This window comes from Thermomyces lanuginosus (genome assembly GCF_041956635.1).
Source record: "Thermomyces lanuginosus strain ATCC 200065 unplaced genomic scaffold VTN49scaffold_31, whole genome shotgun sequence".
Taxonomy (NCBI): domain Eukaryota; kingdom Fungi; phylum Ascomycota; class Eurotiomycetes; order Eurotiales; family Trichocomaceae; genus Thermomyces; species Thermomyces lanuginosus.
The window spans coordinates 1,093,142-1,115,855 of record NW_027192365.1 but is presented as its reverse complement, the minus strand read 5'-3'; the positions used below and the strand labels follow the sequence as shown (position 1 = coordinate 1,115,855).

The 22,714-nt window shown below is 51.7% G+C and overlaps 10 protein-coding genes across 10 annotated transcripts; 4 read left to right on the top strand and 6 right to left on the bottom strand.

The window, feature by feature from the left end:
- Nucleotides 1–626: 626 nt before the first annotated feature.
- On the top strand, nt 627–2,485 carry VTN49DRAFT_4454 (uncharacterized protein; the record flags this gene model as incomplete). The annotated part of the gene is made up of 3 exons (XM_069412402.1): nt 627–797; nt 2,174–2,277; nt 2,449–2,485. The coding sequence occupies 3 exons, from the start codon at nt 627–629 to the stop codon at nt 2,483–2,485; spliced, it is 312 nt and encodes a 103-aa protein (XP_069267649.1).
- Nucleotides 2,486–2,673: 188 nt separating this feature from the next.
- VTN49DRAFT_4453 (uncharacterized protein) lies at nt 2,674–4,197 on the top strand (the record flags this gene model as incomplete). Its single annotated transcript, XM_069412401.1, has 1 exon — nt 2,674–4,197. The coding sequence occupies one exon, from the start codon at nt 2,674–2,676 to the stop codon at nt 4,195–4,197; it is 1,524 nt and encodes a 507-aa protein (XP_069267648.1).
- Nucleotides 4,198–4,978: 781 nt separating this feature from the next.
- On the bottom strand, nt 4,979–6,153 carry VTN49DRAFT_4452 (uncharacterized protein; the record flags this gene model as incomplete). The annotated part of the gene is made up of 5 exons (XM_069412400.1): nt 4,979–5,690; nt 5,749–5,832; nt 5,899–5,928; nt 6,003–6,013; nt 6,079–6,153. The coding sequence occupies 5 exons, from the start codon at nt 6,151–6,153 to the stop codon at nt 4,979–4,981; spliced, it is 912 nt and encodes a 303-aa protein (XP_069267647.1).
- A 407-nt stretch (nt 6,154–6,560) lies between these two features.
- VTN49DRAFT_4451 (uncharacterized protein) lies at nt 6,561–7,882 on the bottom strand (the record flags this gene model as incomplete). Its single annotated transcript, XM_069412399.1, has 2 exons — nt 6,561–7,162; nt 7,222–7,882. The coding sequence occupies 2 exons, from the start codon at nt 7,880–7,882 to the stop codon at nt 6,561–6,563; spliced, it is 1,263 nt and encodes a 420-aa protein (XP_069267646.1).
- A 527-nt stretch (nt 7,883–8,409) lies between these two features.
- On the top strand, nt 8,410–8,906 carry VTN49DRAFT_4450 (uncharacterized protein; the record flags this gene model as incomplete). The annotated part of the gene is made up of 2 exons (XM_069412398.1): nt 8,410–8,453; nt 8,636–8,906. The coding sequence occupies 2 exons, from the start codon at nt 8,410–8,412 to the stop codon at nt 8,904–8,906; spliced, it is 315 nt and encodes a 104-aa protein (XP_069267645.1).
- Nucleotides 8,907–8,917: 11 nt separating this feature from the next.
- On the bottom strand, nt 8,918–11,907 carry VTN49DRAFT_4449 (uncharacterized protein; the record flags this gene model as incomplete). Its single annotated transcript, XM_069412396.1, has 2 exons — nt 8,918–11,761; nt 11,842–11,907. The coding sequence occupies 2 exons, from the start codon at nt 11,905–11,907 to the stop codon at nt 8,918–8,920; spliced, it is 2,910 nt and encodes a 969-aa protein (XP_069267644.1).
- Nucleotides 11,908–13,155: 1,248 nt separating this feature from the next.
- Nucleotides 13,156–14,168, bottom strand: VTN49DRAFT_4448 (uncharacterized protein; the record flags this gene model as incomplete). Its single annotated transcript, XM_069412395.1, has 7 exons — nt 13,156–13,282; nt 13,341–13,482; nt 13,544–13,690; nt 13,758–13,788; nt 13,842–13,913; nt 13,965–13,977; nt 14,101–14,168. 7 exons carry the CDS (start codon nt 14,166–14,168, stop codon nt 13,156–13,158), a joined length of 600 nt encoding a protein of 199 aa, XP_069267643.1.
- Nucleotides 14,169–14,545: 377 nt separating this feature from the next.
- On the bottom strand, nt 14,546–15,868 carry VTN49DRAFT_4447 (uncharacterized protein; the record flags this gene model as incomplete). The annotated part of the gene is made up of 3 exons (XM_069412394.1): nt 14,546–15,197; nt 15,267–15,718; nt 15,779–15,868. 3 exons carry the CDS (start codon nt 15,866–15,868, stop codon nt 14,546–14,548), a joined length of 1,194 nt encoding a protein of 397 aa, XP_069267642.1.
- Nucleotides 15,869–17,148: 1,280 nt separating this feature from the next.
- On the top strand, nt 17,149–20,642 carry VTN49DRAFT_4446 (uncharacterized protein; the record flags this gene model as incomplete). Its single annotated transcript, XM_069412393.1, has 6 exons — nt 17,149–17,313; nt 17,387–17,628; nt 17,688–18,727; nt 18,785–19,257; nt 19,308–19,496; nt 19,551–20,642. The coding sequence occupies 6 exons, from the start codon at nt 17,149–17,151 to the stop codon at nt 20,640–20,642; spliced, it is 3,201 nt and encodes a 1,066-aa protein (XP_069267641.1).
- Nucleotides 20,643–21,065: 423 nt separating this feature from the next.
- VTN49DRAFT_4445 (uncharacterized protein) lies at nt 21,066–22,414 on the bottom strand (the record flags this gene model as incomplete). The annotated part of the gene is made up of 3 exons (XM_069412392.1): nt 21,066–21,865; nt 21,921–22,303; nt 22,353–22,414. The coding sequence occupies 3 exons, from the start codon at nt 22,412–22,414 to the stop codon at nt 21,066–21,068; spliced, it is 1,245 nt and encodes a 414-aa protein (XP_069267640.1).
- Nucleotides 22,415–22,714: the final 300 nt, after the last annotated feature.

Genomic DNA, 22,714 nt, shown 5'->3' with positions numbered 1-22,714 from the left:
GCTGGCAGAAGATACAGGGCTTGGCGGACAGAAAATGCCCGATGGGGCGTACTTATGTCAGCATTTACTGTCTGGGGAAGCGGGTCCAGCAGCAAGGGACTCCCGTGAGAGCCGTCATGCCGGAGCTGTTCTTCTGTAGGTTATGTCGAGCCGTTTTCTGCAGTGCAACTCGACGCCAGGACTTAGTCCGTTATCGATAGGATTATCGACTGCGCCTCATGGCTTTAGCAGAGACGATGCGACCAATCTTCTAAACTTAGCACCTCTCCACGGCCCACAAGGACCCTGGGTTATCGCACTACTCGCACTCCTCCGTAGTAGGCTTATACGACTGTAATTAGTGTCGATGTTGAGAGCCGATGGAACTATGGACGCATCCTCTGCATGCCATTCTCGCGATCGATCTAGCGTCGATCTCCCTTGATGCTAATTAGTCTAAATAATGGTCTCCGTCTGAACCCTGCTCCTCTGGACCCTGGCCATTTCTGTCCTCATCGATGACTTGCTTGCTCTGCATACGAATAATCCAACGTGGGACGACAGACGTCACTAATGCCGGAAAGTCACGGCTCGCAACCGCTCAGGCCCTTTGCCGGAATGCTCTGATTGCAGCCTGGCGCGGACAGATGCACAGGCAGCACGAATTTCCGGAACTGACTAGCTTGATTACGAGTGCTCTGTACATTCTCAGAATACGACTCCACGAACACGATGGCAAGCAGCCACTCAGAGCAAAGGGAGATATCAGCCACACTCCAGAGCCTCAAGGAGGGCGGGCATGGAACCCGATCGGCCAGGTGGGAGGTCCAAGCTCCTCGCTGCGACTTGAACTCGCATGGCAGAACAAAAACACGGAGATATCTCGATCCGGATCTATCGTAGACCCGGCCCACTACTGCAGTCCCGTAATCAGATCTCTTGAACATCCGAAGAAGCCATCCCAAAACCAATCCCAAACCAGTCCTCCGGATGAGACAAACGTATGCTCTTTGTTTTGCCTTGAACTCAATCCATCGTCCGCTGCTGGTCACCCTCCCGCATTCTTGTTTCTCGGTATGACCATCTGATCCCGACCACTCACGGTCGCTACGCTTCTCATGAGTCATCCGGCAATGTTCATGCGATACACACCACGAGCAGCAATCAGGCTGGGTTTGTGCGACCTGCTTTGCTACTCGCAGCCTCTTTATAGGCCAAACCCCATGATACGATGTCCTCAACAGTAAACCTTTCATCCTAGCGTTTTTTGTCGCGTCCCCCCTTCTACCGGGCGTGTCTGCGCGGCACGAGGGGCGCTGAAGATAGAAGCAGTACCAAGTAAAACAGGAAATTTTGCCCTACCAATCCACGATCGACGTCGTGCATGACCTGCATCCATATGTCAAATGAGGGCTGCAGGACGACGACTCGGCGTGGCTAATTTAAAAGCTCCCGATTCCCTCGCGCGAGCAGACCCTGCAGCGATCCTGCTTTCTTTCCCCAAGCTCACCTACGTGTTCGCTTCGCATTCGCGGACTGCTCGCGGCTCCCGATCGCAATCTAATTCCCCTCTCTTTCACCGAGTTCATCTCTGATCCTCTCCCGATCTCCCCTCGGGCCGTAGTCCCCCGCCCTGTTGTTGCGCTGCGGCACTTGTATCGGCGCATCCCGGAAGGATCCCGGACGAAACGGTGAGTCTCTAGCTTTTAAGCTTTGTCTCCATCTGTTTGAGTGTCTGTTCGTTCCCCATACCTGGGCGATCTCTATCAGCCTGTCGGGCGGCCACGGGCCAATGAGGGAGGCGGAGAGAGGATGACATAAGCAGCACATGCTTTTGGTCCGTGAGGCAGAGCGCGCGGGCCCCTCTCGATCCTCTCGGCGCCAACTCCAGGTCGCGATTCGCCTCTCACCGCCCTCGCTTGCTCATCCCCCCCCTCTGCTGCCCTGCGCTTGTGCCGCTCTGGTTCTGGTCGTTTTGTGGTGAACTTTTGCTGCGGTTGGTTTCCATTCGGCGCGGTGGTCCTGTAGCTCTGCCTCTGTTTGCCCGCTCTGCCACACCTCGATCCCCCCTCCTCGCCACCCTGACCCTGGCCCTGACCCTCCCTTCCCCCTCTTTTATCCGTTGTTGTGCCCCTGGTGCTTTCATTCTATTTTGTTCATGTTCTGTTCATTCAGGGTGTTGATCTGACCATAGCGTGGCGTCCAACAGCAGAGCAATCCATTCGGCTGGGATTGGACGTGCAGGAGGGCGTCGACTTGGCAGCCAAGTTCGACGGTACCTAACATCTCTCAGTTGAGGTGCGTGTTCAATTCACACCCAGCCTGGCACGATGGAACATCACTGCAGAGAGATTTCGGCTCTGGAGCCACTCCAGTCTCTCTGCGCTGCTTGATGGGCTGCCATGATGCGTCATTTGCTACCGCAGACCAGAGTGTAGAGCTGTCGTCTAACTGGTTTCGCCCGTCCAGGATACTTCCAACACCTCCCATCGACGTCGGCGCCTGAATGCATCCCGGTCATCACAGGACGTTCCATCAATCTCTTTTTTTGCCGCTTACCTAAAGCGACGTTGAGTCAGGCATCCAGTTTCCTCGATCGAACAGCGGTGGTTTCTCCGAGGAGAGGCTAGCGCCTCTGCCGGCAACTACAGACCACTCTAAACCATCAATTGTCATCACTTACCATCATCCACAATGGCCAGTCAACAATTTGAACACGACTTCCCAAACTCAAACAACAACCACAATAACAACACGGAAGGCATCGATCCTTCCGAGTTATCTATGCAGGGCGGCATGTTTATGCCTTATTCATTCGGGTCCCAGCAGAACATGTCGTCGGTGGGTTTTAACGTTGGAAATTCCGGCATCGATACCGATGAGCTCCTTGATCTGGATCTGAATGGCCAGAATGGCATGCATCGTTCCGATGCTTCCGGATTCGTCCAAGACCAGCATCCAGACCAGGGACTTTCCGTGAGTCATCAGAGCATGATGACCAATATGTACTCCAATACGCCGGAAGGTGCTCCCATCCAAAGTCCCTTCCTCCATGGTAGCTTCAATTACGACCAGTTCAATCCGATTAATCAGCAGGCACATGGCACGACGTCTCAGACGCACAGCAGCCAGTTCGAGCAGCATTACCTGAGCGCTAAGGCGCGCACGAATCTGCAAGTGGTTGATCGCTCATCATCGGACGCGCTCACGCCGATGACGCCCAAGACGCCTGCCTTGGGGGCTTTGAGCCTTGGAACTCCAGAATCGGGCAGCTTTCCTGGTCAGCCCATTCGTACCACTAACCTACACCATCGTCATCAGAAGGCGCTGTCGGGCCAGTGGGATGGAACTCCCGGAAGTGCCCATTCGTTTATGGAGTCTCCGATCTCGTCTCCCGGGAACCACTCCCACCATGCTGGCATCTCCGAGATCCTGAAGTCGGGTAAGCATGCATCTTTGCCGACAAAGGTCGACGCCCAGACAGCCCAGGCTCTCGAGTCCCAAGAGGCCAAACGTCGGAGGCGACGAGCGTCCCATAACCTTGTGGAGCGCCGCCGTCGGGACAATATCAACGAGCGGATTCAGGACCTCTCGCACCTAGTTCCCCAGCATCGCCTCGAGGATGAAAAGGTTCGAAAACAGCTCCTGAATAACTCAGCGCTAGCCCAATCTGGGAACACGAACCATTCCGCCACTTCGCTTCTCGCTGGAGGAAGTGGCCGTCGGGCTGCCGGTAATATCACCATGGGCTTACCGATTGAAGAAAAGGAGAAAGGACCCAACAAAGGTGACATTCTGAACGGCGCCGTTTCCTGGATGCGTGACCTTATGTGGGCTCTGCATGTCAAGTTCCAGCAAGAGTCCGAACTTGCGGAGCTGATCTCCAGCCTCGGTGGAACGTGGCCGTTCGAACAGACCGAGGAGGAGAAGCGGATGCGCACGGAGCTGCTGGATGCTATGGAGAAGAATGATCCGAGCACGTTTACTTACAGCCGCGGGCCCGGTAGTGGATTACGTGTGCCCAAACATACAGACTTGGCGGGCGAGCCACTTCCGCAGCAAAATGGTTCGGACCAGAGCCCTGCTTTTAGCAACGGAAACAGCAACGGCAACAGCAACGGCAGCAATAACAATTCGCAGGCGCAGTTCTGGAACAGTTCTGGCCACGCTGGGATCAGCTTCAAAGAGGAAGACGAGTACCAAATGGAGATGAACTGAACAGGGATCTTGTGGAATCTTGCATATGCGGCGCATGGCCTGGTTGTGTTTTTGTCTTCTGGATGGATATATTGGAGTGTCGGGCTTGCCATTTGTCTTGGGTTTCATTTCCTCTTTGACTTGTGTTCTATGCTGCTGAGGGTCACTGGAGTTATGGGATACATCATTTCTTGTTTCTCTATTCCATGGATGCGGTAGAGGTGAGAGTGTGTATTTGTCTTGTGCAGTGATTGATACCCCGTTTGATGTTTGTTTCTCGGTGCACAGTTTGTTCTTGCTTGTCTCGTACTTCTCGTTAATATTTACCGACTCTCGATACAGGCATGATTTGTTTCAGTGTCTGTTCACCTCGTTGTGCAGTTCAGTTTTTGACGCATTGATTTTAAATAACACACGATGTTGATCGAGTCCTTTACGTATATATTATAATTAATCTTCATTTCATTTCCTGTTACTCTTAGGATCATTTTATTGCTCATCTCATTGTCGTCTCAACATAGTGTCTCTCATTGCTTCGAGCACTTAAGACCCTATCGCTAACCAATGTCTAATCCAACTCGAAGAATTTGAAGTTAACTGGCACATCGTAAAAGAAAGCATGAACGGAACCAGGAATTGCTTCGCTTCACCCTCTAGATAGAAGAGATCAATGTACATATTCCGTTCTATACATTCAAGGTTCCCCCCGATCGAAAGGAGAAGAATATAAGGGGGGACCAGGGCCGACTCGATCGAGGGGTATATCTATTATTATTCTTTTTCCTCTTGCCGTTGTTTTTCTTTATTCACCTCGAACCTTGCGGAAAAAGTCCATCACGCCCGTAAAGACGACCAGCAGGATACCACCGCCGGGACCCAGTCGGAGCACCTTGGGGATGAACCCCTTGTACAGAGCGCCGAAGCCCTCCTCGCGCCAGACGGTCAGCACGGCGGGCCAGGCCCAGTTGTACTTGGGCACGGTTCCCGCGACGCGCGGGCTGTTCTGGATCCGCGACTTGACGACGTCCATGGGAGTGTTGAAGATGGTGCCGATGGTGCCACCGATGGATCCCGCGATGAGGTCATTGATGATCTGCTGCTGGCGATTACCCGGCTCCGGCTTGGGCAGCTGACTGCGGATCTGGAAGATGGAGCCAAAGTAGCCGCCGTTCCAGAGGATGTGGCGCCAGAGGGTCGACTCAAGGCCGTTGTACAGCGCCAGGACACCCTCTTCCGCGACGATCTTGCGCACCACATCGATCATGCCATTGTACTTATGCGCCTGCGCCTTGTCCTGCAGCCGGATCTTGACCAGCTCAAAGGGGACAACCACGAAGGCCTCTGTGGCTCCCGCCGTCGCACCCGTCAGGATTGCCAGCGGCTGAGTCTGCTTCTCAACGCCGAACAGGTTCCGGTAGAACGCGCCCCAGCTGTCGTTGGCAGCAAATTTCGTGGCTCGCTTGGGGGCTTCCATCAGAATGGGGGCGGAGATGCCGCGGTACAGACGAGAGAATCTGTCCGTTTTGTCAGACTTCCTCCGTCTACTCAAGCTTTTCTTTGCCCCTGACGTACCCTTCATGCCGGACAATCTTCTGCAAGCAGTCGAACATGCCCTTATACGCCTCCTCGCCGGTTCCAGCACCCTTTTGCAACTGACTAGTTTGCGCCGTAACGGTTTAGCTGGGTGCTGCTGTGAGCGACATAGGAAAAACGACAACATACACTCTTGTCTTGACCACATCCAGTGGATACCTAGCATCGCAGTCAATCAATACTCCATTCACTATGGTCGCGCAAATGTGCAGCGGAGGAAAACCCCGACGTACATAACCAAGATCTATGCACCAGATAAAACATCATGATCAGCAAGCGACGTCACCAATGCCGCAATCCGCAACTCACTTCAGACACACCAGCCACCGCGCCAGCGGTGAACTGGTAAATAAAGGGCAATGGCTTGGCTTCCTTGCTCGACATGGTTAAAGATCTAGGGAGGGTCGGGTCGGGTCGGGTCTAATCTCGCAGGAAGGGTTGAAAAAGGGAGAAAGTTAAGGGCTGCGGGAGACGCAAGCAACACAAGGAGCGGAAAGCGAACCTGCGAGAGGAGACTAATCGCCCCGTCCCGAAAGAAAAAGGATAAATATGGGAAAAATAAAACGAACTTGGTGTATCGGAACTGTGGTTCGGAAGCGGGCTTCACCGGGCATGTTGGAGACCTTTTGGAGTCGATTTTCGCGTTGTGGAGAAAGCCGTGGGGAAGCCAGTCACGTGATCCATCGGATCTGATTCTCCACGGCGAGATCGGATCTACCTTCCCTCTCGAGTCCGCGGTTTAAGTGCTGAAGTGGCCAGATCTCTCCAATTTTCCATTTTAAAATCGGACCTTATAATGAATACATGACGGTGATGAGTACAAGTGCTAGCAACAGAGGATAGACTTGCGCGTGCGTCGCCGCGTCCTGTTCCATCTTTGCAACCGTCGAAGTCGGTGTACCTGACGCCGAAGCGGTACAACTCTCGCTCCCACACGCAAATCCACTGGGACAGCACCCCCCGCCCTCCGACGCTGCGCAACTGAACCAGCCCGTGGCACAGGGGTTGCTGGTCGTCGCCGCGTCTCCCGCCGGTACCGCAATCGTGACGCCATTACTCTCAACCACTGTGACGGATGAAGTCGGCGGGCAAGAAGTCGTGTCGCAGTCTCTTCCCGTTCGACAGCAGCCTCCCTGATACACAGCCGAGCAGGCGTAGAACCCCGTCGGACACATGTCGGGTCCAGGGTTGGTCCGCGTTGCGGTGACTGTGCTCTCGACATCGGTCGTTGGGCGGACCGGCGGTGATTGTTGTTGAGAAGACGTCGTCGTTCTCGTCGTTGTCTCGGTTTGAGAAGACGATTCTGATGACGTTGTTGGCGGCTCGCGTGTTGAGCTAGTTGAAGTTTCCCTGGTCGTGGTAATACTTTGTGTCACCGTAGAAATGGACACGCCTGAGAAAATGCCGGGTCAGTACGATCTCGCCTAATAGTGGGTAAGGGGTTCGACTTACATCCTCCCTCCACACATTCATATCCGGGAATACAGCACCCACCCCCGAGGTTGCTTGGACAGCTGCCATAACCCTCAGGGCAGGAGCCAATGCCGTCAGAGCATGTTCTTCCAGCCGGACAACACCCAACCAAGGACTGTCCTTCGGCATCCTCGACCTCTTCGCACGTATCTCCCTCACCGCAGCAGGCATCTGACCGGCCAATCGAGTCACAACTCGACATGCCGGGGGGACACTTAAAGTCTCTTTTGACCAACGCTCGTCTCGCAGGGCTAAAATAAAACCGTCTGCTCAGTTGATGAACTTCCACTTGCCCATTCGTATGGAGGAGAAAAGCAGGGCGAAGTAGTCTATCGTCGGAGGCTGCAAAAGCATCATCCAATCCCCCAGGGAGTATTATCCCGCTAGCATTTCCCAAACCCTGCGCATCCTCATATCTCCAATAATCAAAGAAGAACTTTTCGCCCTCGTCATCGCTCATCTTCCGTACCCCAATGATGTTTCGCTGCTCGGTAGCCTCTTCTTGCCGTCGAGCACGCTTAGCAGTAATAGCGCCATCGCGTCCGACTCCAACCTCATCAGCAGTGACGAGCTGCACAGCTGGACTCAGTAATAATAGCGCGGCGAGCAAGATCCCAGGCCGAGGATTTCGTGTCTTCATCCTGATTCTGTCCAACGATCCACAAGGTTAGGTATCACCGTTCCTTGCTCAAGAATATAGCGTATATCAGATGTATTCGTAAGTCATGAACTTCGTGAGCCAGTCAAGTCTATTTGCAATCAGTCTTGAAAAATGAGCGCCGTCAGGTGCGTAACTCTATAGAAGACGATCGTGGTGCATGATTATTGATAGAAAGGATAAAAGAGAACATCAGATACCAGATAGTGAGGCTTATCTACAAGCTGTTAGCCTACATCATCATGCGTACTGTACCTGCAGCCCAAATAATAGCTGTGGCTGGGAACTTTTGATCAACTGATCTGATTTCTCTGCCCGCCACGATAAGACGAAAGGTGAAGCTGCTCTGTGGGGCTGGATTCAGTCGACACCTTCTATATCTGGCTAAACAAGTTAATCTGGATAACTGCAGTACCTGCGCTACGCGTCATGTTTTGTCGGTGTACTAAATAAAGCAATTTTGCTGTTTAGAACAGTACCCCAAGCTCGGTTTCGCGCAGGCTGATTCAATGGGGTTGACGACAAAAACCAGACGAGAAATTGAGATGGAGAGGTATGGCAGAGTAGTTGACTACATTGAAACACCAATCACCAACAGAACTTGCCATCATAGCAGGGCATAAGTCACATGGGGTATCCTCAAGCATACATATCGTAATCATCTCGCCGAAAAGAATGGCAGCTGCAAAGTACAGCATACAGTGCCAGCACATGTAGAGAATAACAGAGAGATAGACACAGTCTGAATAAATGGGTATCATGTGTATCCATTGCAAAGGTACCCAGTCGACCACCAAACAACCTGGCCGCTCACGTTCGAGGGAGGTCGATCGAGATGTTGATGGAAAAAGGGTCATGTCGGATATCGAAGGGCCAGTGCCCTAGGAGAAAATGGAGGGTAACCATGACCTCCGGGAGCCCGAAGACCCTGAAGGTGAAGGCAAGTGAGTCAGACTATCGCGAGACCACACACCCAGTTCCTCCACAAAACCCCATTCAACATTGAGAAAATTTGAGCTACATACTGGCAGACTCCGGAGATTTCTCTTCTTTTTTGTCACCAGTGTTTGCTTCGGAATTCTCGTTATTGGAAGATGAAGTAGCAGTGTCTTCCTTTTTCGGTTCGGTGGTGGCTTCAGTCGTGGTCGCCTCTGCCGGTTGAGCCGTACTGTCTTCAGCGGCTGCTTCTTCCTTTGCCGGAGGCTCGGCGATTTGTCCATGTTGCGCCTGCCAAGCCTCTTTTCGGTTTCGCTCATCCTTGGCTCGACGCAGTCTTTCCGTCTCCTCGATTCCTCCGCTCTTCTTCAGCTTCCCTTCCTCGACAAACTGTCCCAATTCCTTCTGGAAGAGGCCGATTCGTCGAGATTCAAGTTCCTTTTGGCGAGCCTTCTCCGCCCGTTCGATGGCCTCCAGACGTGACTCATGATTGATTTGGAGAGCACGAACTTCGCCCAGTACACTATCCTTCGCTTTCAGGGGATCGACTGTTGGATCAATGGGAAGGTTGCGAGAGGCACTGCGGAAGGTGGAACCTCCATTGGCGCCTTGCATATTCTGCTGGCGCGTGGCCTGCTCAACCAACGCGAATGTCTGCGCGGCCTTCTCCAAGTCGTCCTCCAGGTCAGCCGCAAGATCCTCCTGCATCGTAAGCTGGTCGCGTTCTTCGCACACAAGCTGCAATTCCTTCTCCCAGATCTTCGTCCAGATTGGCTTCTCACGCTTCAGGAATTCTTTCATCTTCTTGACATCTTTAGTAACGGCAGTGATATCTTTGCTGACTGCTTCAAGCCGGTGCGGATGAGGACGGACACCACGGCTAACCACATCTTTCCGAAGGTCCTCGACCAAGTCTTGGAGATCGTCTACGCGGGCAACCAATTTCTCTGACTCATCAGAGAGCTCCTTCTTGCCAGCATTGATGCGAGCGCGTCCAGCATCGCCTTCGTAGGAAGCAGTTGCAACCGACTCGGCAGCCGACTTGACACTCGCCGCCTTGGCACGAATCTTGTTCATCGACGCGGCAATATCGGAGGTGAAGCTGGAGTAAGTCTGGCGCAGCACAGCGAGATCCCGACGAAGGCTCTGAATTTCCTGAAGTTGATCCTCGCCTGCCACCCGACGGCTTTGGCGGCCTACCGCAGGGGACGCTCGGCCATTTGGAGAGAGAGAGGCCGGAGGCGCCGCGGCCAGACGAGCCATTTCTTTAGCCGTCTCCAATTGGCGCTCAGACATCCGCTGCATGATCGTCTCTTGCCCGTCCACTGCGGTTTTGAGACCATCGATCAGGTGGCGGATACTGTTGAGGCCGTCGTCAAAATGGCGCTTCACTTCATCAAGGGCCTCTACGTTGAGGACCAAAACCGAGCGATCCTTAACGTCGCTGAGGTCCTCCAGCTCGTGGCGTACGCCAGAGATGGGGTCCTGAATATAGATCTCGGGCAGGTCCCCGTGTTGGTGTGTATTCCATGCGAATTTCTCGATAAAGGCCAGTTGGAGCCGTCCAAGAGTCAATCCTGTTGACCCTTCTGGAATGACATACTTTTTGATCTTGCTCTTGTACTGCAAGAACAATGTGAGCTCTTTACCAGGGGAAGGTGACTGGTCAGGAATGAAATGCTGCGAATGCGGAGGTGTCGAAAACGAGGCGGAAGTATCCTTCTGGCGTGGCTGGGGTGTGCCCGCACCGCTCCTTCCGTCCGGACCCGTGCTCCTTCCTGGCTCAAATCCCTCAGCCAGACCACCAGAAGAGCCATCTTTACCAGCAGCATCGTGATCAGGACGCAATTTGTCTGTCGGTGTCTTCGCTCTGGGACTCCCAACCCCTTCCCGAGCTTCCGTCGAGGCTTCGGCACGAGGCTTAGCACTAGAGCGATCGTTCGGTTCTGCGGCGGATGGATGCTCCGACCCTTGCGCGGCCGTGGATCGCTGTCTGCCATGCGCATAGGAACCACGCAGACGGACAGCGTTCAACGACTCTCGGACATCACGCCCGCGGTTCGATGCGGACGAGGGTTGACTCGGCAGGGGCACACCATTCGCAGACGTACCAAGGGCCTTTTGTATTTGGTAAGCGGAAAACCGGCGCGATGCCCGCCGCTCCAACTCCCCGCTCCGTTGTAGGGCTCCAATTGCATCATCTTGCTTTGGCGGAGGCGGGGGAGGCGGAGCGTGGTAACTAGAAGAATCGGAGTATGGAGATTGAACAAACTGGTGCTGTGAAGCTGACGTAGACGTTGCCGAGGTGGACTGAGCACCCACTAATGCCTTCTGCGCTTCACGTCTTGATGCCTCCCTCTCCGAATAACTACTTCCTGAGCGCTCACGGGAATAGGCAGACTGGTCCTCCAATGAACCACCACTCCCAAAGCGCCGGGAAGAAAATGATCGCTTGTGAGGAGACTGGGGCGACGTTTCATCCGACGCATTTGCAGGACCAGCTTCAACACTCCCAACGCTACCCATGCTGGCCTGTCGCCCGTTTGCCTTACCTTCCTCCCGCGTCTGACGTGCCCGCAGCCGCGCCTGCTTCCTCTTCAAGCCGTGTAGAAGGTTGATAATAATATCACGGATTTTTGGTAGGTATCGATCTAAACTCTCCCGCGATGCCTCCTGGCTCAACGTATCTTCGAGAATTGTTCGGAGAAGATCTGGGACGGGACCCAAATCCGAAGTTTCCACGCCAATCGAATTGAACGCCCGGCAGGCGAGGTTGAATTGATAACCAAGTTGTACGTAGACGTCTGACACATCCGTCTCTGAGGCTTCTTGACAGGACCATCGCGTTAGAGTCTCCAGGAGCTGTTTTGTTGCAACCAAGAGATGTGTCACGCTTTTCTCGATCTGAGACAGCTGCTTATCGGGCTGACGACGACGATTAGCTTCCATTCGGGCTTCTGCCGGCGCGAAGCAAAAAAAGAATACCGAGCATAGGGAAAACGTACCACGCCCCGGGACTGAGAACGCGACGAGCCTGACGAGCTCCGTGGACCGGATGCTTGGGAAGCCATGGTTCCCGACGTGCTGCTTCCCACTGTCGATGTGGAATCGGTTCCCGCAGGGCGTTGATGATGAGACCGAGGATAAGAATATGGCGACTGCATGGGTCAATAAGACCGGGATTAGTTAGGTCAAAAGCAACAGAGCAAGGATGTCTTGAGCAAACAAGGCTCCCAACATGTGTTTCGTCAATGCTCTGTGGCCTGCAGAATCGCTCCTTGGTGATGCGAGCGGCTGAAGTGCCTCGGGGCCCTGACGCCCTGTGGGTCACGGGTACAGTCTGACTGCACGGGTGCGTCTTATCTAACATGCGCTAGTCTATTTTCGGCTAGCTCATTGCTATTTTCCTCCCCTTGGTTAGTCTGTGTTAGGTATACAGAGAGTTATTCTCGGTTATTTACAAAACCAGCCACATAACCCGGTCACGTCGAGTTAGAAAATACGCGACCACACGAACCTGTTGCTTGAGCCGGAGTTAGGGTTACAGTTATTTTTTCCTGGACGTGATGATGCAGGTATCTAAATCGTCTTTTGGTTGGAAAGAAACCACTACCGTGCTCGTCACAAGCACCGCCATCCGAAAAAGGATGCACCGGCCTCGAATCAGGATTCCATGGTCGATGGTTCTCTCGTATCGCAAGTGCTAAGCCATTGGGGGATGGGGCACATGCATAACGCATACTATACTTGGGTCCTGCGATTTTCGACGTGAGATATCAAGGGACTGTCATAACCTGGGTAATACTATGATGTTCGAGCCAAAGGGAACGAATATTAGGCGAAAAGTCAGGCGAATGATTCTAGGTCCCTGGGAAACTCCTTTCCAGTCAAACCGCCTAGTTGCTAACGGCATCGACTGCCATATTCCGGACAAACAAAAGAGATGAACGCGAAAGGGGCATGCTGAACATCAGTGGATTAATGCAAGCTCATCAACTTTCCTTCGGAGGCTTTTCATAATCTCCCTTGCGCTGATCGAACCTGGCTTTTGCTTCTTCGTACGATACTCTGTACAGAGATTGATTATAATGCAATTCAGGAGACCTTCAAGCTAGGGATGCAAAGCAGATGCAGATTACTCAATGTGCTTAGGTTATTCCTAAATTTACCTGGAAGTACCTATGCGCTGTCCGAACACGATCTTCCTCTCAAAACTGCCGAGTATTATGAGTCGTTGTTTCATACAGAAGCATCCATTCCTGAAGTCATGCATGTCCTAGCTACACAGATTACGACGCGTGCATTTCGTACTAGCTTCGTCAACGTCTCGTCTCGAAGTGCACAGATTGCACCGGAACCCCATCGTCGCCTGGACGACGCTCCTGTTTGATCCGCATCTTATCCTCTGGCCCTCCGGGTCCTTCGAACTGCCTCGCCTCGGTCATTCTACAGACGATAGTTAGTACCCTCTCGTAAGAAAGATGCCCGCGCTGAGATCACTAACCTGCCAAGGGCATCATAATCACCACCTTCTTCCGGAGGGATTTTCATGCGGTCACTGTTTCTGGGAGCCGATCCCGGCCCATACCGGACCTCGGCTCCTGGAAAATCTCTCTCGACACGAGCGTTGACACCGGATTCGGTCGCTAATTGATTGGCAAAGTTTCAGCACGTAGGTTTTTAAGTGTAGCAAACAAGGCAACATACCTGAAACGCTTTGCGGTTCAGTGCCTTGCTTCTTCTGGTGGGTGTTGAGTGCTCGTTCAGCTTCGTATGCGATATCAGACATTTTGACCGTGTGATTGAGCTGTTGAATTGAGAAGCAATTTCGAGTGCTCAAGTACTTGAATTCATCTATATTAAACTCCCATTTCTCGTGAATCGATCAGATATTGGCGGGTTGCATCATCAATCATCATACCTATGTCATCCTCCACAACAGAGAAAAAGCACTTCAAGAGGCTCTCGTCTTTACGAAGAGCGCGTCACCCCATGAGAAACTCACTAGTATTGACGGGCTCAGAAAAGTTTCACTGGCCATGTTCTCGGCCCGGAAACAATGCTCCAAGTGCGGAGACTAACAGAAGTGAGCTTCGGATGAGACGGATGGACTATGACATCACTTTACCCTAAAATTCTTCCTAATCAGGAAACCTTAAATCTCGTTTGAAGAGTGCCAAAGTTTATGTAATTGTGCAACCTCAACGAGTTTTGACAATTCCTCCCGCCCGGGATGACTGTCCATGCTGAGATATGGAGCAGACCAATAGTTCGAGTAGGGATCAGTTTCCGTAGCGGCAGGCCACCACGGTAAATCGTCTTCTTGCTTCATTTTAGTCCGTTTGTGATCGATGATGGAACTTCCATCGTCAACGGGCTCCGATCGCGTCGTCAGCGTAGAAAACGGCCCAGCTATTCACAGGGAGAACAGTTTCACAGAAATTGCTCCGGGAATAACAAGTCCAAAGATTCTTTTGGGAAATCAAATTCATTTCGTTTACTCTGTTTCTCTTCAGCGCTGTATCCAATTCTGCGGGTTCGGAGTATACTTTGGATTGAAAATCCAAAGCTCAACACCATGATTATCGGCCACAACAAAGGCTTCACGGTCGCCAAAAATTTTTACGAAGGTCCTAACCTTGAGAGGTACACCTTGTAGCCACATTTGTTGGAGTGTCGAGCTCGTCGTTGTACTGTCCACACATCTGCTTAGGTCAAGCCCGGGTGCTTGGTTACTGTGCCTGCGGCGGTATCATAAATGGCAATGTGACCGTCCTTCTTGGAGAAGCGGTAAACAATGTCTCGGGTCAGACGCATGCTGATCGTCTGGTCGTTCATTTCACGAAGCGGCTCGGCACATCGAACTGATCGGACGCTGAGTTTGTCGATGGTGTGATCATACTCTAAATAAAACCCGGCGCTGACATCGTTGTCGCTCCAGAAAGTATTGGCAATAGTCCTGCAGCCGTAGGTTTGAAAGTGAGCGGAGTCCGTGTCGGGACCCTTTAACGGTGGCTTAATTGACAGCGGCAGGTGTATAACTTTCTTCTCGAGAAACTGACCCGTCGTCGTCCAGCTGGACTGATGAACCTCGGGTGGGTTACTATTCCCAATGGTTTCGAATGCGACCAACGTGTTCTCATGCACGTGGCAGATATCGATTAAATGATTGAATCCAATCTTGTAGATATCATTCGAGCTCAAATTCCAAACGTAAACGGAGTCAGGCCGCCGGGCGTCGGGTTTGCACATGATGATCACCTTGTCCTCGACGATCGTACAGATTTCTAATTTTTCGCCGGGAGTGGTTCGTTTTTCGAGTTTCGTCCTTTCCTGTAGATTCCACGCTAGAAACCATTCGCTGTTATTATTGAATCAGCTAGCTGTTAGACGGCCGTTGGCTAGGAAAAATATGCTCTTCCGTCCTTACTCATCCAGATTCAAAGGGCCAGCAGGACCTGAACGACGTGATCGCATAACAAGGTAGCGATCAGAGAGCACGAAATGATCGATGCTCTCTGTCTCGCTGACTGTCCAAACCGATTTGTCTCCAGTCTCAAGACTCAGTATTTCAACCTCCATGTTCTTCGGAAAGTCACGCCTATTATCATGCGGAATGCCGTAACACAGCTGGCGTGAGTGGTGTTGGATCCCAAAGGGTTCGGCTGAAACTTTCCCTAATTCTGACCAGGTGAGGAAGATTTTCTTGACCGGTCGAGCATGTTGCAGGCCATGTCGCCATCTAAAATAGCTCATCGCGTCGGCGATTGCTTCGTCCATGCTGACACCTGCTTGGTCCAAATCCAAAAACTTGAGTGTTTCGCGCAAAAATGGCAGGATAATCGTCTCGCACGAGAATTTCTCTCGCCATTTCTTCGAGACCTAGGCCAAGTCAGAATAATTTGCTTAGCTTTCAAGCATCAAGAAGCAATCGATGCACACCATCTGATACCGAACAATGTCTTCCAAATCCAGGTACTCCACGACATGAGCCAGGAGTTCGAGAGGTAGGAAGCCAACAACATCAAACATTGTCTCGAATTGATCCTGAGATGTGGACTCGGAGAGATTCATCATACTTAGGTGTTGAAGCAGAACTCGATTTCAGCCTCCTCAGCAAACTAGGCTGACAAGCCCCAAGCATGCCCTGCCGGGGATAGATTAATCTCATCTGATTCGTCATCCAAACCCGTGGCGCTGATGTGGCACGCTCGGAGATGAGAAATTCCAGCCTTGGTTGTTCCCTGTCCATTTCTCTCCAGTCACTACAAAGTTGAAGTATCATAATCGAAGAAACTGGGATATACAGTAGTTAGCCCTTGCTTTTGCATGAGAAACTCGCGTCCAAATATCTTGAATAGTTGGAGATAAGTTCAGAACGACCTTGGATGCCCTGATTACTATCAAGCAACATCTGGGTTATTCGGTTTGAACATGTGCCCTTGAGCCTTGAAGTCAGTTGATGAATTACAAGTTTGAGCGAGTCAATATCAAAAGTACTAGTTTGTATAGAGTATCGTCTTCCGAACTGGAGTTATGTTCCTAGCTAACAGCTAGTTGTGTATTGAAAATGCGGCTCATCTCCCTACCATGCAACTACTACTCCTTGAAACCAACGGAACTTACTACTCGTTACTATGGCCAGGATGTGACTAGGTTCAGAAAATGCAGACTTGAGTTAGCATTAAATTTTCCATCTTAATGCCCAAAAAGATCTTAACAAATTTGCGGATAATTTGAGCAACTTATTGTATGACTATGTCCCGCTTCATCCAGCAGAGATACATGGTCTATCAGAGGGATGACAGCTGGTCTTGGATTGATTTGCATTTTGGCCATGCTATGGGTCAGGCTGTCAGCCATGCGGGTCAACGCGCCTAACGCGCCCTGGGGCAGTCGCGTGGAACATGATACGGCAGATATCCTCGAAAATATCATATTAGGAATGGCGTGGTTAATGGTACGGCGGCTATCCAAGTTACTTACTTGATTTAGAATAATGTAATGAGGGGTAGTAGGGCCCAACCCTACAACAGCATCATTCGGGAAAAATGTTGATCCTTAAATCATCCATCTATTCCGGTCGTAGAGGTTGCTATGCGTTGAATATTGCTGCGCTTGTGCTCAACTTCCTATAAAACGAAACGCTTGTTCTGGAAGTTCTCATCATTTCTTCGTCCTGTTTTCTTTTTCTTTTTATAATTCAATGAATTCCTCGCTTTTCCTTATGTACTAGTACTTCAGAGTTTGGAGTGGTCCCTCACGTCCGTGCTTAACAGCTTTCTCGTCTGGCAGAGAATCCCCCAGTCGACATGGCCACTCCAGTCGAGCTTCCCAGCGAAGTGAATCCCTTAACTCGGCAGAATTTGCTCAACGCGTTGCTCTCAGCGGCCAGTTCAACCCAACAGCAGGTGCATGAAGGCACGAAACAGCTCCAGTATTGGGAGAAGAAGGAGGGGTTCTATCCTTTACTTCAGGTTCGTCGATAAATACTTTCCTAGTCCACTGCGAGTTTTCCCTCATATCATTGGTGAATCTGACAACTTGTAGGATGTCTTCCTTGATCATTCGCTACCCTTGGAGATTCGGTACTTGTCGATCATCCAGATAAAGAACGGCATAGACAAATACTGGCGGAAGACTGCTGCACATGCGATCAAGAAGGAAGACAAGGAGACAATAAAGAGACGAGCTTTGGAGGCTGGCATTGTCGAGCCTGCCCCGTTGTTAGCTTTGCACAATGCCTTGACAATAGCAAAGGTCTTACGCCATGAACTCACAAGTGGCGAGTGGTGGGTCAATTGCTTGCAAGTACATCTGGTCGATCTCTCTGACTGGGATTGGAACACAGGCCCGATGCCCTTCCCTTCCTGATCTCTGCCCTTCGTGAATCGAGCCAGCCGGGAGCCAATCCTCTACAACTTCCTAGGACCCTCACGATTCTCCTACAAATCATCAAGGAACTTTCGACGGCGCGGATACAACGTATCAGGCAAAGTCTTTTGAATGCAAGTCCGGAGATACTCCAAGTCTTGGGGAACATATACGTGGACAAGGTCAACAGCTGGGGCTCTCTTGTGGAACAAGGTCATGCCGACGAGACCGCAGTGGTCGCACTGCTGGAACAGAGCCTCACGTCAATCAAAGTGTTGCGCCGGTTATTGGTTGCGGGATATGAGCATCCCAATCGAGACGAAGAAGTCCGGCGGTTCTGGGAGCTTAGCTACATGCACGTTAGCAAGTTTTTTACCCTGGTCGATGCTGGAGCCAATAGATCCGCCCAAATCCGGAAATATGTTGGAAAGCATCTTCTTCAGTTATCTAAGCTGCACGTTGAGATGTGCAAGGTTCACCCAGCGGCATTTGCACTTCTTCCAAATTCCATCACTTTGGTTCAGTCGTACTGGACCGTAGTTGTCAAGCTCGGCGAGATCTACGAAGGCGACATTTCTGCCCAGGATAGTCATGAAGATAATGAGGACGTGGAGGATGAGAGTCGATTGATTGATCGCATAGGTCTGAAAGCGTTGCTGTTGTTACGGGCCTGTGCCAAAATGGCTTTCTATCCCGCCAACACGTTCAAATATCAGTATCCTCAAGACAAAGAGGAGAGAAAGCAATCGATAGAGCTCGTCAAATCACAGTTATTTACTCAAGAGTTTGTGATCAATGTGATGGAGCTTTTGGTCTCCAAGTTTCTCCGCTTACGCAGGGCTGACCTCCAGGAGTGGGAGCACGAGCCGGAGGAGTGGGAAAAGAAAGAGGATCAGATTTCGGAGGCATGGGAGTTCTCGATCCGATCCTGCTCTGAAAAGCTGTTCCTAGATCTCATCACCCACTTCAAGGCGTTGTTGATCCCACAGCTTCTCAACGTCTTCTACTCTTTTGCCAGTGAGTCTTGACATGTTCCCTGTAATCTGACATCGAGTCTGACGTCTTTTTCTGCAGACCCGCAGAATCGGGATATCTTGATGAAGGACTCTTTGTACGCCGCAGTTGGACTCGCCGCCCCAAGCCTAGAAGAGCAGCTGGATTTCAACGCGTTTATCGAGTCGACACTTGTCCCTGAGGTGCAAATTCAAGAACAAGGCTACAAGATTCTTCGAAGACGGACTGCCATCATGCTGGGTCAGTGGCTGCCCATGAAGCCGGATTCGCTCAATCGGGACTTCATATATCAGATCTTTCAGCATTTGCTAAACAAGGAGGATCCTCTGAACGATCTTGTTGTCCGCATCACGACCGGTAGACAGCTCAAGAATATCCTGGAGCCCTTTGAATTTTCGCCGCAGTCATTCTTGCCTTATGCGACGCCGATACTGCAGAATTTGATGAACTTGATTCGAGAGGTTGAGCTCTCCGAAACGAAGATGGCGCTCCTGGAAACAGTGCGAATTGCTGTGGAACGAATGGAGGATCATGTATGTGCTGCTCAACTCAGCTGCGTTTCTGCGTTGCTGACTGTCTCCAGATCTTGCCGTTTTCCGATGACATTATGGGCCTTTTGCCGCTGCTATGGGAGCAAGCTGGAGAGGAGCACTTGCTGAAACAAGCAATCTTGACCATACTTTCATCTTTGATGAGCTCTCTAAAGGGAGATTCCGTCAAGTATCACGGGCATATTCTTCCGTTGATTCGAAACGCCATCGAACCAGGATCCGTAAGTAGCTTGTCAATGGTCCATGTGGAGCATGGCTCGCTGACTCGAAGACAGGAAGCAATGGTTTACCTACTGGAAGAAGCCCTTAATCTGTGGCACTCCATTGTAATGCAAACTCCAGCTCCTGCTTCTCCAGAAGTTCTGTCACTCCTACCGGGTCTCTTTCCGATCCTGGCAGATGCGACAGACAGTACAGCATTGGGACTTTCGATTGCAGAATCCTATGTGCTCCTCGCTCCTCAAGAGGTCCTCTCAGATCACATCCGGCTGCCTCTACTGGCCTCGTTGGAGAAACTCCTGTCCTCCACATCAGGGTATCAACGCCTCGGAGTCGTCCCGCGTTTGGTGGAGATGATCATCCGTGCCACAGCAACGGTGGACGGTGGTAGCGAGAATTCATACAGAGTTATCGCCAGTTCCTTGCTGGACAGTTGTATCCTGCAGGCGCTCCTTGACGGCCTCTACAGCGCGTACGAAGCCAGCCAGTCAACGGGGCCGAACCGCAAGACTTCCCATGTATACGGAGTCCTGGAAACGGAATACTTTAGTGTGCTGGCGCGGCTCGCCATCGCCAGCCCCCGCGTGTTCTTCGACGCAATCTCTCGCGCGACGGGCACCTCTGTCGAACAGATCCTCTCCTGGCTGCTCAAGGAATGGTTTTTCCACTACGACAACATCGGGCTGGTCACCCAGAAGAAACTCCACACCATGGCCCTCACTCAGCTCCTCACCATTAACCAAAACACCCCAAACACCCCACCACCCGCCTACCTCCTCAACCATCTCCAGGACTACCTCACCATCTGGACCAACATCATCACCGAACTCTCCGAGGGCATGAACGACCCGGACAAACCGAACAAAACCGGCGACTATCTCATTCATTGGAGCCGACCCGACCCTGCCGTCGCCGAGAACTACGAGCTCATCGCCCCTGCCCCCGTCGCCGAACCACCGGAGAATACCCGTCTCCGCGAGTGGGATAACGCCGATATCATCCACCAGATCAACATCCGCGACTTTGTCAAGGAGCGGCTGCAGATGGTGATCGAGGCCTGTGGCGGGCCGCAGCGGTTCCAGGAGGATTGGTTGATCAATGTGGATCGGGAGGTTGTCAGTGCATTCGGAGCGCTTGGCATCCTTTAGATAATTTTTTCCCCTATACCGCTTTTCTCTCTGTTCTGCAGTTATAAACAGTTCTATGTATGCACCTCCCGGTGGCTGTATTATCCGGACAAGAGAAGGGGAAGAAAAAAAAATGATTTTCCCCTCGGCGGGAGTGAGTGCAGGAGTAATGATGATGATTCCCTTTCATGTTCTTTCTCCCTCCCTCACATGGATGATAAAACAAAGAGTCAACGAACGACATGTTAAAACATCACTACTCATATCTGCATATCGGCACAAAGTATTTGATATTCAATTTAGAGAAATGTGGAAAGTAGTCATTTGAGAGTCAAACACTGGAAAGCTGCGTTTGATTATTACTGACGAGATTAACAATTCTGCGGTACAATGCTCGAGTAAAGCTAGTAAGCACCAATCAATGCCGCGGAAATGCTGGCACTTTCAACCGCATTGTCCGGGATACTTGCGAGATGTCACCGGATTAGGGAACACGTCGGCGGCCAAGAGCCGCTTCATGTCCCATTCCGGCGACCCCTCCGTCGTCCAGGTCCAGAAAATCCACCCACTGCCGGTCTCGTAAGAATCCAACTGTGCCTCGATGAAGCGTCGAATGTCGGCTTGCGTATCGGCCGGCAGAGCGGTCACTTCGCCTTGGCTGAATCCGGCACAGCTTCCAATGTAGGAACTTCCTGGATAGGTGCCGTCGTAGCGTGCACCAATTCCACGACCGTTGAGGTACTTGGTGCAGTCCGTCATCGCACCTGTCCACTCACCGACAATGGTCCACTTATCCATGGAGGCAAGCTTCTCCCAGGCGAACTGGCACACGCTTTGGATATGTTCGTTGGTGTTCTTCGCAATGAGATCATTGAGGAAGATCTCATAGTGGTGATTGTCCATCATGATCTTCGAGAATCCAGTAGACATAAATCCGTTCCAAAACGCAATGTCTTGAAAGCCGTCGTGCAATGTAAGAGTGGCATCTTGGTTGACCTCGCGAACTCGACCGTAGGAATCGTAATAGAATTGTTGCAGGGCTTGAAGGTCAACCCCTGCGTCGCCCAAGACCGTCATGGGCTCATTCAAAGGTTGAATTGCCGTGACAACGTCCGCATCGCCCGCGTATCGCGTTGTCAGCAGGCTAATTGCGTCCAAAGTTCGGTTGATGTTAGGTTGGTACCGGCTCCAGTCGATGCTTCCTCGCCGTCCACTGTTGTCGAATCCATTTTGAGATCCAGGCGCTGTCAGATCCCTGTCAGTATCGTCGCTGGGCGCCTAGTTGTGGTGTTCACTTACCCCCGTGAAGGTCTACCATCACCTTGAGCCCTGCATCTCGAGCCCAGCTAACGGCCTTGTCCAGGTACTCCAGCTGGCCCTGCACGTACGGCTCGCTGTCATCAGGAACGATGGCCCAATGGCCGATAGGAATTCGCACATGATTCAGTCCCGCAGCTTTGATCTGCTGAAAATCGGTGGCCGTGATGAACGAGCTCCAGTGAGCCGAGAGCCGACTTTTGGCTTCCTGCTTGCCTAAAATCTCGCTAAATGTCCATTCATCCACTGCGGCCGCACCAGCGTTCTCAAAAATGGACGGAGTAATCCACGGCTCCAGCAGAAGCCAACCGCCCAGGTTGACACCGCGGAGCTTTTCACTGCCGTAGTCAAAGGATCGCGGCCGGCTGCTAGAGTCAGCGTTGAACTCTGAGGGCAAGTCATGTGGTGTCTCACAGAGTTGAGGCTTGTGCCAGCGATAGACAACTGGTCAAGGCCAGAGAAAAAGTCGTCCGCATTTTGGACAGCAGCATCCCGAAAGCGATGAATGAATCCCGTGTACTGGGAAAGAATGCTGGCGCAGCAAGGGCTGCACTCTAAGTAATGGAGTGATATCAATGTAGATCTCGACGCAGCCAGCCGGATGCAGCTGTCATCGAGACGGGATATCAATTTGCATCAAGAAGGAGTATACCGAGGCTGCTCTGGTGATTTCATGTTGTGCTGAATGCGGCTCACTTTCACCCTGGCCGCGAACAGAGGGACAAAATACAGCAGCTTGGAAGGTATGATTTATTACGCAGTTTGGGAAGGGCCCT